Below are 13,921 nucleotides of genomic sequence, written 5' to 3'. Positions count from 1 at the left end.
TTCTAAGAATCCGAACATTTTCCTGTGTAACCGCAATACATGATCAAACCTAAGAAAATCAGTAATTTCATAAAATCATTTATTATACAGTTCATATTCAAATTTCCCCATTGTCCCCAAAATTATTTCTATAGCAGTTTTATTTTTTCAACCCATAAGCTATAATTATTGTGTCTTTTAATCCAGATCAGCCTCCTTCACCCTCTTTTTTAAATTAAATAATTAAATGTTGTGATGAGCCTAGGCCAGTTGTCTTGTAGAATATCCCTCATTCTGGATTTGTCAGATTTTGTTTCCCTCATGATTAGACTCAGTTCGAGCACTTTAGCAAGAATACTACCTAAGAGATGTTGCCAACTCACAGGGACACATAACTCAATTATATTAGTAATGCTAACTTTGATCACTTGGTAAAGATGGTGGCTACATCTCTTCATTCTAATAGTACATTTTCCCCATTTTCTCCTTAGGAATTGGTAAGCAATCTGTAGATTATACCTTGAGGCCGTAAGAATACCCTGTTCCCCAACTACTTTATACAGTCATTCACTGACTTTGTTGCTACATTAAGAGTTATAAATGATTCTGTAATAGTATCATGCCTTCTGTGTTCGTTAACTGGCGTTCTTTCCGCACTTCCATTTTAGTGTTTTCTTCACTGTGGGAATCAAGGTGTTTTTAAAGTTATTGATTTAAAGGTTTTTTAAAATTCATTATAATATACTCCTTTAACATCGTAATTCTTGTTGATGCTCAAATTGTCCCAAATGTGGCCAGTGGAAGCCACATTAAGCCATCTGTGTCTTTGACATATCCCTATTAGTCCTTGATTTCTTGCTTTGATAACACAAGCTTAACTTTGTACATTTCCTACCCAAGACCTGGAATTAGCCCTTGCAGTTTCCCCAAATGGTTTTCACTCCCAGAATCTAACCAATTTTATATTACTTTTTAAAATTTTTTCAAGTCCGAATGTCAAACCTCGGTTTCCTTTTGCACTTTGTTTACCCCTGTGAAGGAACTGTGGAGGAATTTTTTAGTGAACAATTATTTCTAAAGGTAAACAGCACAGTTCTCACTTTTAAAAAATGGTCATAACACTATAAATAGGCAGCACCATAAAATACAGAAGTGTCTAGAAGCTGGTAAGAGAGGGGAGTATGAAGTTAATGTATTCATACTCTGCCTATGGTATCCTTATCTTTTTTTTTTTTTTTTTGAGATGGAGTCTGGCTCTGTCACCCAGGCTGGAATGCAGTGGCACACTCTCAGCTCACTGCAACCTCCACTTCCCGGGTTTAAGCAATTCTTCTGCCACAGCCTCCTGAGTAGCTGGGACTACAGGCACATGCCACCAGGCCTGGCTAATTTTTGTATTTTTAGTAGAGACGGGGTTTCATCATATTGGCCAGGCTGGTCTTGAACTCCTGACCTTGTGATCCGCCCGCCTCAGCCTCCCAAAGTGCTGGGATTACAGACCTGAGCCACTGCGCCCAGCCCGGTATCCTTACTTTTTATTTGCATTTCCGTAGTTAACCGATTGGTCTGGAAAAATGTGAGACTTTCTGATGTGACATGACTCCTGATAAAACGTTCTAGTGTATATTTCCCTGTTTGTATATGTGAACCAAATTAAAACTTAGCCCACGTCAAACATATCCTCTCTTCAGGATACAGCCCCATGTCATCTCAGAGCTTCATGACAACTTTAGCAGAAGCCTGGAGGGAGTAGGAAAGATTTGTCAGTTGACTCTACTCTCTAGTGACTGTTTCAGCCCGAGGAACTGCTCTACACTGATGCTGCTGACCTGTTTTGATTATCACTTTCCTGGAGTGGTGTCCAGACTCCTGGCCTCTGTTATGGATTGGATTGGGTCCCTCAAAAATGCATATGTTTAAGTACTAACCCACAGTGTGACTATATAAGGAGATAGGGCCCTAAGAGGTAATTAAGGTTAAATGAGGTCATAGAGGAGGGGGGTACTCTAATCAGATAAGACTGATAGCCACCCATGAGTCAGGTCTCACTAGAAACCAACCCTGCCTGCACCTTGATCTTGTACTTTTAGCTTCCAGAACTGTGAGAAAATATACTTCCGTTTAAGCCACTCAGTCTGTGGCATCTTGTTATGGCAGGGTGAGGTGACTAATATGGTCTCCCAGCTCTAGCATAAGGGATTTCCTTCATTTTTCCCAAGACAACATTTACCACATTTTTCTTCTTCCTTTTGCATTATGGGGGCTATTTTTGCACCATGTATTTCTAGCACAGACTCCATGGCTTCTGGCACAATGCATGGCACATGAACTCAGTATTTAATGCATAAAATTAGTTTCAACTCCTGCAAATTGGGAAATGGAGTAAGAGGAAGAAGAGGTGAGATAAGGAAGAGTGCTGTGGAGGAAAAATGGCCCATGCAATGAGAATGGAGGTGACTTTCACTCTAAGTACCAAAAGCCCCCAATAATTTATCTAATCTTAATGATCTTTTTTGTTCTATACAATTAGCATGTTTTCCTATTTCCTATCTGTACTATTTGTATTAATATATACTGCTGACATTTGAAAGTTGTCCCACTGATTGCTTTATCTGTTTCTGTCCCTACCCACATTGCAAATGCTTTGTTGTCAGGGGGCTTGTAAATTCTACTCAGGCCAGGCGCGGTGCTCATGCCTGTAATCCCAGCACTCTGGGAGGCCGAGGTGGGCGAATTACGAGGTCAGGAGATCGAGATCATCCTGGCTAACAGGATGGGACCCTGTCTCTACTAAAAACATAAAAAATTAGCCGGGCATGTTAGCGGGTGCCTGTAGTCCCAGCTACTTGGGAGACTGAGGCAGAATGGCGTGAACCCGGGAGGCAGAGCTTGAGTGAGCTGAGATAGGGCCACTGCACTGCAGCCTGGGCGACAGAGCAAGACTGTCTCTCAAAAAAAAAAAAGCAAATTCTACTCAATCTTCATAGTAACTAAGCCAATACTAGACATGGTAGTGTTCAGTGAAGTCATGTTAATGTAATGACAAATGTGTGAATTTCAGTAGTTTCTCTTTGATCCAAAGGAACAGGCTTATATTTTCTTGTCTTTCAACAGAGAGCCAAGAACTCTTCAGAAATCATTTTCATGGGTTCCAGGACAAGTCTTTCCTCTTACGGGACAAACTGAAACACTATGTATTTTGAGGATACCCAAAAAGCATCTTAGCAACTTCATGTTTTTTCAATGCTATGATGGTGACTTTTGCCAATGCTACTTGGTACTCAATGTCCAGAATAAACTAGAACACGGTATTGACCTCCAGGCTGGCCTCTTTACACAGGCCTTCTTTCCAAGGACTCCATTGGGTACATGACAGGCATCTGAGAAGTACTGAAAGGACTAACTTCAAAAGACCATCTTCTAATAAAAATTCAGAACCAAATAGTTTTTTTAATGGTATTTCTTCACAGGTATTTAATAAATGTTTTTAGACCTATGATAAAAATATGCTCCTAAATGTTTACATATGCTTATAAACATATTAAATTAAAACACAAAAACTTCAAAAGTCTAAAAGTTTATTGCCAGAATAGCAAACTTCATAAAGACACCTTTTTAAAGTACATCGAAAATGACAAGCAAAATAAACAGAAAACTTTGACCAAAGAAAAGCAAAGATTGCTGCTGTCATGCACATACAGTCAAATTAACACCAAACCAAATAAGTACGTCAAAGACTATATCGGTTATACAATCCACACTCTAAAACTAAGGAGAATCATTCCAAAATGCTTGGTTTTGGGCTGGGGATTTGAGAGGGGAGCTGGTGCTGGGAGGGTAATTTTCTCCTAATACAGAATATGGAAATATTTAGATGAGAAGCAGAATGACTAAAATATCAGTGATCCATTTTTTTCTCCAAGCATAGAAAACTGTATTATAGGCTTCCAAAATTAAAGAATTGATCAAAAATCCAAACACAGAAGAAACAAATCCTAGGTTCAATTTGTGTTACAACTGATTGGCACTTCAGACGCACCGCATCCAAGTGTACTACTTATTTAAGATGAGCTAAGAAGATAAAAGCCAGAACAGCCTTTACTATTTGATTTCAATCATAGCTATATTTTCGGTAAGCATAGAACGTCCTATCACTCTACTGCAAGCACTGGGATTTTCTTTTTTATTATTTAATAAATTGGCAATTCATATAAATGAAGCCAAGGTATAGCAACCACTCCCAACTGACTACTAGTGCCCAATAGAACTACTGCTAAATGAGTAGGAGTAAGAGTAGGAAGAATTCCCTGTGGCGTCAAAGCTTCCTCTCCGGGACCCACTGCGGGACCCAGAGCGAGATCCAGAGCGAGATGCAGAGCGGGAGCCGGAGCGGGAGCCCGGAGCCGAAGACATGTTGTAAGGGCTGGGTAAGCCCTTGGACGACACGGAGGCGGCTTCCAGAAGGCGCAGCCCAGTGATATCTTCTACCATGGAGCGATTTATGGCATCCTTATAGGATATTTTTAATTTGGTTTTCGGGCATGTCAGGATCTTGGCATAGCTGCTGGTGTCTTGCAGCCTCTGTGCGGCGCGGCCATCGATGAACCCCTTCCGGATGGCTTCTTCTGTGCTTATCCTCCCATGCACTTCCGGGTCAACAAGACCTCCCGTGAGGTACTGGAACTCCAGGAAGCGCTGGCCAGCCTCGTACGGGAGCCATTTTTCTTTCACTGCCTCTGCCGCCGACATCTTCTTCTTTCCCTTCACACCCTCGAAGCCTATGAAGGCTTTCTGAGCAGGCTTCAGCCTGGTGGCCATGTCTTGGTCAATCACACCCTGGGAGACTGCATCCTGAAGTGACAGCTTCTGGCCCGTGGTTGGGTGGATGATGCCGCCTGTGCAGGCCTGAGCCTCCAGAAGCCTCTGACCGGTGATGCTGTCCACGATGCCCCGCTCTATACCTTCTGTAATGGAGATTTTCTCCAGGTTTTCTGTGTCAAAGATGGCTGCAATGGGGCTCGATTCTTCCAGGGTGTCGGAAAAAGAGCTGCTCCTTATGGTTAAATTCCTGACGCTGGATATGGTGGAAATCTTACTTACTGATTCATGTCGGGTGCTGCTAAAAACATCATCGCTGACACCACTGCCCATGCTGCTGCCGGTGCCAACACCATTTTTCAAGGAGATCATGTCAGCAAATTGAGTGAGGCTGAGGCTGCCCGATCGGTACTGATCAAAGAACTTCCTGTCAACAAGGCCCTTGTCAATAGCATCTTGAATATCATACTGACTGCCTGTCTTTCTGTCTACCAGCACCACCCTGGTGGAGCCATCTGATCCCGTGATGGTTATTTCTTCCCATTCACATTCCTGCTCACAGAGTTCTTTGAAGGTTTCATAATCAATTAGGCCCTTCTTGTAGGCCTCCTGAACAGACATTTCTTTATTGGTTTCTGGGTCAACTATGACCACTCTACGCTTCCTGAGGGTATTCTTTTGTGATGTCTGCACCTGTTTCTTCTTTTCTTTCAGAGGCAGAAGACAGAGCCCTGTATCCTCATCCTTAATGCATCTTTCTTTTAGTTGCAGATAGGTAAGATTTTCTTCAGTGTTGGGGTCAAAAAATCCTTTGGTATCATCACTTGGATCTGAGAGAATCTCACTGAGTTCCTCATTGAAATAGCCCCTCTTATATGCTATGTCAACTGGTAAACGATGGCTCTCCTTTGGGTCAATGATCCCCCCGGTTGCAATCTGTGCTTCTAATAAGCGAATACCATGGCCCTTTTCGATGAGTTCCTTATTCATGGCTTGGAACAAAGAGATGATGTTTCCTGTTTCAGGATCATTATACCCAGTGACAGCTCGTTCCGCAGACAGGAGCTTCTCTTTGAACTCAATGCCCACCAGACCTCTCTTGTAGGCTTCCTCCACTGGTAACCTCAAGTTGCTAACAGGATCCACTATAAAGCCAGTAGCTGCTTGGGCTTCCAGTAACTCCAGAGCAGTACCGGGTCGGACTAAGCCAATTTTCATGGCCTCATAAATGCCAAGCTTCTGTTTTGTGGTCTCATTGTATATGCCTGCTATGCAGCTTGAACCCTGCAGGAAGTCCTTAATTCTCTCACCAACCTCGTCATAAGAAATCTGACCAGACTCCAGTTCATTGACAGTGGACGGTCTCAATATACCAGAATCTACTAGCTCAGTGACGGTCACAGGTTGTCTGATTCCTTGGAAGGACATGCTTCTCTTCTGTACTGAAAGCAACAGCAGACCAGTATGTGGTTCGATTCTACACCGTTCCTTCAGCTGCACATAACTGACCTTCTTTTTGGTGATTGGATCCACAAAGTTTTTCTGACTATCTCGGGGATCATTCAGGGATCGATACAAATCTCTATCAATCAGCCCCCGGGCCAAGGCGACATCTTTTGGCAAAAAGACGCTGTTCACAGGGTCTACTACACCCCCTGAAGCAATCTGGGCTTCCAGCAGGCGCATTCCAGTTTCTCTATCAATCAAATTTTTCTTGATGGCTTCTGAAACAGATACCGTCTTGCCTGAAAATGGATCGTCAAAACCAGTGATAGCTTTCTCTGCTGTATATATCTGCTGGCGGTCATCGAAGTCAATGAGGTCCCGAGCTATGGCACTGTCGACAGTCAGCTTCTCATTCCGATGGGGATCAATTATACCACCTGTAGCTGCCTGGGCCTCCAGAAGCATGACTGTGGATTCTGGGCTGATTAATTTCTTTCTCTTGGCCTCTACCAAAGAGTACTTTTCCTTAGGAGAAGCAGATGCTCCAGCGATAGATCCTGCACCCCGAAGGAATGGCTGGATTTCAGAAGCAACTTCTTCCACTGACTTCTTCCCCTTCAGTAGTTTGTCCAAGGTTGTTTTGTCGATGAGCTGACACTCATAGAGCTGCATTGCTGTCACCTTCTTCCTCAGCCCATCAAACACCAGCTTGGAGGTGTCAACAGTCCACTCACACTCAGTCTGGGTCTCCCGATGGGACCCATAGGGGCGCTGTCTGAGTTTATCGATCTCCCTCTGATATCGGGAGCGCTCTGTTTCTAACTGTGACTGTGTCTCCCTGGTAGAATCCTCCAGCTTACGCCTGCACCTCTCTTCAATTCTCTTGATCTCTGCTTGGAGCCTTTCGATCTCACTCCTAAGACTGTTCTTCTCTCTCTCACTCTTTTCTCTTTCTGATTCTATCTTCCTAATAGCCTCCTCCTTGCGGGAATATTGAGTCTTCCACTGATTCAGGTCATTCTGAATTTGCTGTTTCTCACACTCCAGGCGCTGTTTCACTCTGGTTTCTGTCTCTAGAGTTGCTTTTGCACGATTCAGCTCATCCTCCAACCTCTGCAGCCTTGCCTTGTCTTGCTCCAGGACTTTGATTTTCACCAGAAGGCTCTCTCTTTCCTGCACCACCTGAGTGCACTGATTCTTTGATTCCTGAATCCTATTAGATGCCTAGAATTGAAAAAGAAATGGGAAAAAAATGTTTTGAATCATATCATATTACTATCACAACTTCTATTCTTGTATCTATCTTAAAAAAAAAAAAAAAAGCCTTGCTTATTTTTTCTTTCTACATTTTCCCTGGGTACACTGTAAGCTTGCTATTTTACAAATTTGTGGGAAAAATTCTGCAGATATATGTTGCCACTTCGATAAATGGCTTCATAGTTACTATTTTTTTCTATAGAAGGAACTGTAAGTTGTAGACCTGTCTTACTCTTAACAATAATTATGCTTTGAAAAATGTGGGGAGTTTTGTTCCAGGTTATCATACCTGCTATACCTACATCTCACCTGTTACAGCTAGACGAACATACTTAATGAAGCAATACAGATATATGAAGGTATCTATTATAGATAAATAGATAAATATATTATATAATTTTATAATTTTATATATAATATATAATACATATATATACACACACACGCATACACACACCAACCCAGCCATACACAATATTTGTCTGTAGAAGTTAAATGTATCAGAAGTTAAATAAGTTATTTTTAAATTAAGGGTTAGGAGAAGAAAAGCCAAACAAAAGGAAACACTTTACTAGGGCCACGATCAAAAGCGAACACCAAATAATCCATGCAAAAAAATCATCTAAGCAGGCAAAAGAAAAAGTGTTTTAAAAACTGCATAGGGAAACACTTTAGTATGACTTCTATTTAAGAAAATTTTCATTACAAATGTATGCCATAGCTCACTAAATAAGAGCTAACTTCTAAGAAGCAGAATGGAACATTTGGAGGAAGTTATACATGTATTAGTGTTCTTAAAAGCAGGGCCAAACACAGGCTACCCAGAGATCAGCATTTGATGCAATGAAAGAACAGCAGGGCACACAGCATTGAAATTATTTTAAAGCAGTTATCTGGATTATGACAGGAAGTAGTAGAGCAATAAAAAGAAAAATTAGATTTTCTATAAGCATCTATTTAAGCAGCAAGAGCACAGTTCAGATTAGATAATAATGTGATGAATAATTTGAGAAACAGTGAAGCTGTGATCAAATATTTGTGAATACCTCTAAAGCCTGCTTTTGGAATTTCTCAATTTCCTGTCTCAAATTTTCCCTCTCTCTCTGTAAATCATTAATCAGCCCCTGCAGTTCCAGGGTCCGGTTGTTGCTGATCTGCAGCTGGTTCCTTAGTTCCGAGATGGTTGCATTTTTATCACTGTCCGCTTCGCTTCGTCCCCTCCTCAGGTCATCGTACTCCAGCCTCAGGTTCCGCAGTTCTTCTTCCAACATCAAGTGCTCCTTGGTCAGGTTCTCTGTGAGAGACTGCAGCCTCTCAATTTCTATTTTGCTTTCATTTAAGCTTCTGCTTTTATCTTCTATCGCCTTCTGGAAATGTTCATTCCTCAAGTGAGCTTGTTTGACACTTTCCTGTTCCTGGAGTAACTGCCGCCTCAGCGCCTCGACCTCACAGGAGAGCCTCCTCAGCTCTTCCTGGGTCCTCTGCTTTTCCCTCAGGTGGCCATCCAGCACGTCCCTCTGCTGCCGGAGGTCATCCTCGCTCCTCTTCTTAACAATGGACGCCTGCTCCAGCTGCTGGGTTAGGTTGGTGATTTTGATGGCTTGCTCCTTCAGCGACCTCCTCATGCCTTCCAGCTCTTCCTCCAGCTTCTTCCTCTTGCAGGAGTCTTCTGACGCCGTCCTCTTCAGCCGATTCAGCTCCTCTTCCACCTTCTGCTTCTGCAACTGCAGGTCTTTCAGAGAGCTCTGGAACCGCGTGATATCCTGGTCCTTCACAGTCCTCTCCTGGGAAACCCTTTCATAGTCGATTCTCAGGCGTGTCAGTTCTTGCTCCTGAACCTTCAGTTTGTTAATTGACTCCGTCGCACTACTGTTTGCTTTCTGCAGGTCACACTGGACCCTTTGTAATCTCGCGTTTTCATCTTCCAGGCATTTCCGCTCATTTGTTTCTTTGTCGATCAGTTGTTTTAACCTTTCTATCTCCTTGTTTTTATCCTGGATGGTTTTGGCAGCATCATCAAGAGATTGCTTATATCTTACGCTCTCCTCTGTTCGCATCTGAGTGATTTGTCTCAGCTCAACCTCCAGCTGCTGTTTCCTCTGAGACACCTCAGAGCCAGTGGCCTTTTGCTGTTGGACATCTTCTTCCACCCTCCTGAGATTCTCTGTGGTCTGGGTTAGAGTGTTCTTCAGCCTCTTTATTTCTTCAGATAAGCTCCTGTTTTCTCGGGTGAGATTGTCTATCTGAGCCCGGTAGCCACTGGTATCCTCTTCCTTCTGCATGGTGAGCTGGTGGATGGTGGTCTTGGTGATGTTGATCTCGGTCTCGAACTGATTTTTTAAGCTAATGATCTCCTCATCGTAATTGTTTCTTACCTTACTCAGTTCATTTTCATATTCCCAGCGGCGCTTGGCCTCCTCCTGAAACTCAGCTTTGAGTCTCTCGATCTCCTTATTTTTGTCCTGAATGGTCTTGGCAGCCTCCTCCAGGGACTGCTTGTGCCGGGCATTGTCCTCAGAGCGCTGCTGCATGACCTGCTTCAGCTCTATCTCCAGATGCTGCTTCTTCTGCATTATCTCAGAGCCACAGGCCTTTTGCTGAAGGGCATTTTCTTCAGCTCGCCTTCGCTGCTCAGTGGCCTGCAAGATGCTGTCATTGAGCCTGACAATTTCATCCTTCAGATCTCGATTTTCCCTTGAGAGTCTATCAAGCTGGTTTCTAAGATTTTTGGAGTCATCCTCTTTTTGCATGGATATCTCCTTGATGGTGGTCTTCGTAATGTTAATCTCTGTTTCATACTTGTTCCTTAAATTACTCATCTCCTCATTATAGTGGTTTCTTACCTTTGCCAGCTCATTTTCATATTCTCTCTTCCGGGCGCCTTCGTCCTGCAGAAGAACCCTCAACCTTTCAATCTCGTACTCCTTCTCCTTGATGGCTTTCTCAGACTCTAACTTCTGCCAACCCAGGTTCTCCTTTTCACATTGCCTTGCTTTCTGCAGTTGGTCATAGTCATTCTTCTGTTGGTCAAATCTGTCTTCCACAGATTTTCTTCTTCTCTTTTCATCTTCAATCTCATAAGTCAGTCGGGTGATCTTCTCATTGAGTTCTTTTATTTGGCCGTAGCACTTGTCTAGATTTTGCTTAGCCGACTTCCCATCCAGCTCAGCCTGTCTCTTCAGCTCCTCCAGGCTCGCAAGCTTCGTTTTGAACTGGGAACACTCTGCCTGGTATTTCTGCAGGTTCTGATCCAGGAATTTGTTCTTATTACAGTTTTCTGAGTTGGCATCTCGGGCCAGTCTGAGCTCCTCTTCCAAAACTTCGATCTTGGTATTTTTCAGCTGTGGAAGTGAAATCAGAAATTATGTCAAAAGAAAAACACCTCACATTCCAAGAAAGAAGCAGTACTTTTCCCCTCCCAGACCAGTGTACGTTCTCATTTCTCTTTACACACACGGACACACATGTAAAGAGTGACTAGGCAAAAATTCAAGAAATCTGGATTCTCATCATAATTCTTCCACCAGCTGCTCATATAATCTCAGCAAATGATATATCACCTTTGAGTCTGAGCTACCTCATCTGTAAAATGAGGTAATTTCTTTCAAGATCAAAAGCTTATGATTTCATAAATTATGTTCCCTTTATTTCCAGCTTACATTAAAGTAAGTTTACATATAAACTCAATTTAAGTATCATAAATGAGGAATAAAGGGAACAATCACTCAATATAAAAAATTTAAATATATCTAGTCCAGGATGTTATCCTCAACACAAAGAAATAAAGCAAATTCCTTGACCAAACATTAAATAAAATGACTTGTTTGGCAAAGTTGTTGCAATATTATGAATATTACTTAAGTTCATTTAAAGCAGTGTATTGGAGCATGGAAGTAACCCCAGACTTACAAACAAGCAGTATTATATTAAACCTTTAGAGGAAATACAGTTTTACCACGATGTGTCCAAATCCACGTTATAATGTGGAAGTAATAATAAGGTTCTATTCTATTTTCTTTGTTGATGCTCCAAGGAAAGATAGTAGTAAATTACCTTCAGATCTTCCAGACTCTTCAGCATCTCACTTAAGAACCTGTAATAGTCTCCAGATCTTGTAAGTAGTTCAATGTACCGAGCATGAACATCTGCAGCCTTGGAGAAAAGGAAGGAAAGAAAGAAAAAGATATTGCATTAAAAAAAAAAAGTCCTATGTAATTTGACCAATTTTGTTTTCTAAAATAGTGAGATTAAGAAGAGTGAATTCTCTTTTTTAGTGTGTTCATTCCAAAAACAGCAAAAGAAAGTAGAGCAAAACAAAGAGCCAAAAATGCATCCCATTCTCATCTCTCCAGGCTGTTTCCCCTAAACCATCTGACAGGCGATAGTCTCTGACATGTTCGAAAAGAGGCTGTCTTTTAGAAATTTCTATATTTTCCACTTTTTAGAAGTCTCTCTCATCAAACCCACAAATTTAAGCCCAATTTCTACAAAGACTCTAAATAACAGATTCCTGATCATTTCTGAAAATGTGTCATACATCAATGACTCACACCAGAGGGCACATAACCTGCTATTAAACCTCTTAAACTGGATACCCTATAACGGGATGAAATCAGCGATGGTAAGGAAGACAGGCAGGAGACCAGGAAAAGGGAAGAAGGAGGAGGAGCAGGTTTTAAGAGATACGCGATGACATATCTACCTCTTGCAGAATCACCCCAGAAGGCGACTGTATCATGGTCCTCTTGATAGGTATGTTCAGCAGAGTCTCCAGTCCGGAGGTATATGAGGCCAGCTGCAGCTCATAGTCCTGCAGCATAATGAAGTTTAAGAAAAGTGTTCTTCATGGACTTAAAAAGCATCACTAACAGCTACAGTTCCACAGTTTTAAATCACTGGACTGCATGTCTAATTGCCAACCCCAAAGACAATGCACCACTAGTGGCCAAGCAGCTAATACTACATTACAAAACTGGCCAGGAGCGGTGGCTCACACCTGTAATCCCAGCACTTTGGGAGGCCGAGGTGGGCAGATCCCCTAAGATTGGAAGTTCAAGACCAGCCTGACCAACAAGGAGAAACCCTGTCTCTACTAAAAATACAAAATTAGCTGGGCATGGTGGTGTGTGCCTGTAATCCCAATTACTCAGGAAGCTGAGGCAGGAGAATCACTTGAACCCAGGAGGCAGAAGTTGCAGTCAGTCAGATCACACCACTGCACTCCAGCCTGGGCAATAAGAGCAAAACTCCATCAAAACAAACAAACAAAAAACCATGACTAAACCAAGCAGTACATCTTTGTATGCTAAATGGAGAATGTAGCACCTACCACCAGTCGAAGAATAGAAACCAGCCATTCAAATGGATACCACCAATGTGGAATGAATTCAAGCTAATAGATTTTTAATTTTTATGGTTTGTTCAGAAAAGAATATATACAGACCATATTACTATCCTCAAGACGTGTATACTCTTTACAACCAATCAGCAAGTCATACAGTTAATAATCATCTTGGTGAAACACCAACGTTCTTTATGAAACCAACATACCTTAATTGAATTTGCACAAAGTTCAGCAATTTTCTGTACTTCCTCTGATTTGTCTCGTTTGCCAGATATTTCATTGTGCAAGTTCTATACAAAAAGTAAAATATTTACCAGTGTTAATGCATGCAAGTATTTTTAAATAAATGTGATTTCACTCTTTTACCACTGTTATGTGTACCTTTTTTTTCAGCTTATTACTACATATACTTGTCTCATATTCTTATAGTTAGAGCTTAGGAGATGAGCATTTTTTCCATTCCAAAAAGAGAAGCAAGCTCTTTAACTTACTATCTGTAAGAGGTTATTTTCTAGTCAGCCTGTTTTCTGGGCCTGTCCCCTCAATTTATAAAGATAATTTATGATAACATGAAGAGAACAATGTTACATTATTTCTATGTTCATAATTGCATTTCCTTATAAACATCTCAGTTGCTTTTCCTCTGGGCATTCTTTAAGCCTTCACAAAATGGATTAATAATATTAAATATTCATCATTTCAAACCTAGGCTCTGATGCAAAAGCCAGAGGAGAACATGAATTACACCCAATTCATCTCAAAACAGCTATGGAACAAAAAGTTGGCTTATACCTTCTGCTCATTCAAAAACCGCATGACTGTGTTGGAATCTCCGAATTTCATGGATTCTAAGGAATCCTGACGGCGTTTAGCATCATAGAGCCACTTGCAGAAAGCCTGATAGTTATCACGATAATTCCTCAATTGCTTGATTTGTTTCTCCAGGTCCCATAATCTGGGGAGAAATAGATACAATAAAATCATCTTATTAGTTCCTAAAATATGTAACAGAGAGTCACCCAGAAAGTCACTTGGTATAGACCCAAGAAAACTGATCATATTCCCACACAAAAACTT

General features: G+C 41.6%; 1 protein-coding gene across 1 annotated transcript in view; it reads right to left on the bottom strand.

The window, feature by feature from the left end:
* Nucleotides 1-3,540: 3,540 nt before the first annotated feature.
* The window catches only part of DSP (desmoplakin), a 34,302-nt gene continuing 23,921 nt past the window's right edge, over nt 3,541-13,921 (bottom strand). Inside the window, exons 12-17 of the mRNA XM_011962907.1 lie at nt 13,637-13,799; nt 13,051-13,134; nt 12,203-12,310; nt 11,554-11,652; nt 8,547-10,841; nt 3,541-7,467 (exon numbers count right to left, since the gene is read on the bottom strand). Of these exons, the coding sequence (XP_011818297.1) occupies nt 4,231-7,467; nt 8,547-10,841; nt 11,554-11,652; nt 12,203-12,310; nt 13,051-13,134; nt 13,637-13,799 (5,986 nt within the window). The 3' untranslated portion in view covers nt 3,541-4,230. The remainder of the gene's footprint in view (nt 7,468-8,546; nt 10,842-11,553; nt 11,653-12,202; nt 12,311-13,050; nt 13,135-13,636; nt 13,800-13,921) is intronic.

The sequence above is a fragment of the Colobus angolensis genome, unplaced genomic scaffold (assembly GCF_000951035.1).
Source record: "Colobus angolensis palliatus isolate OR3802 unplaced genomic scaffold, Cang.pa_1.0 Scaffold6, whole genome shotgun sequence".
Taxonomy (NCBI): domain Eukaryota; kingdom Metazoa; phylum Chordata; class Mammalia; order Primates; family Cercopithecidae; genus Colobus; species Colobus angolensis.
This window is presented reverse-complemented; position numbering and strand designations above follow the sequence as displayed.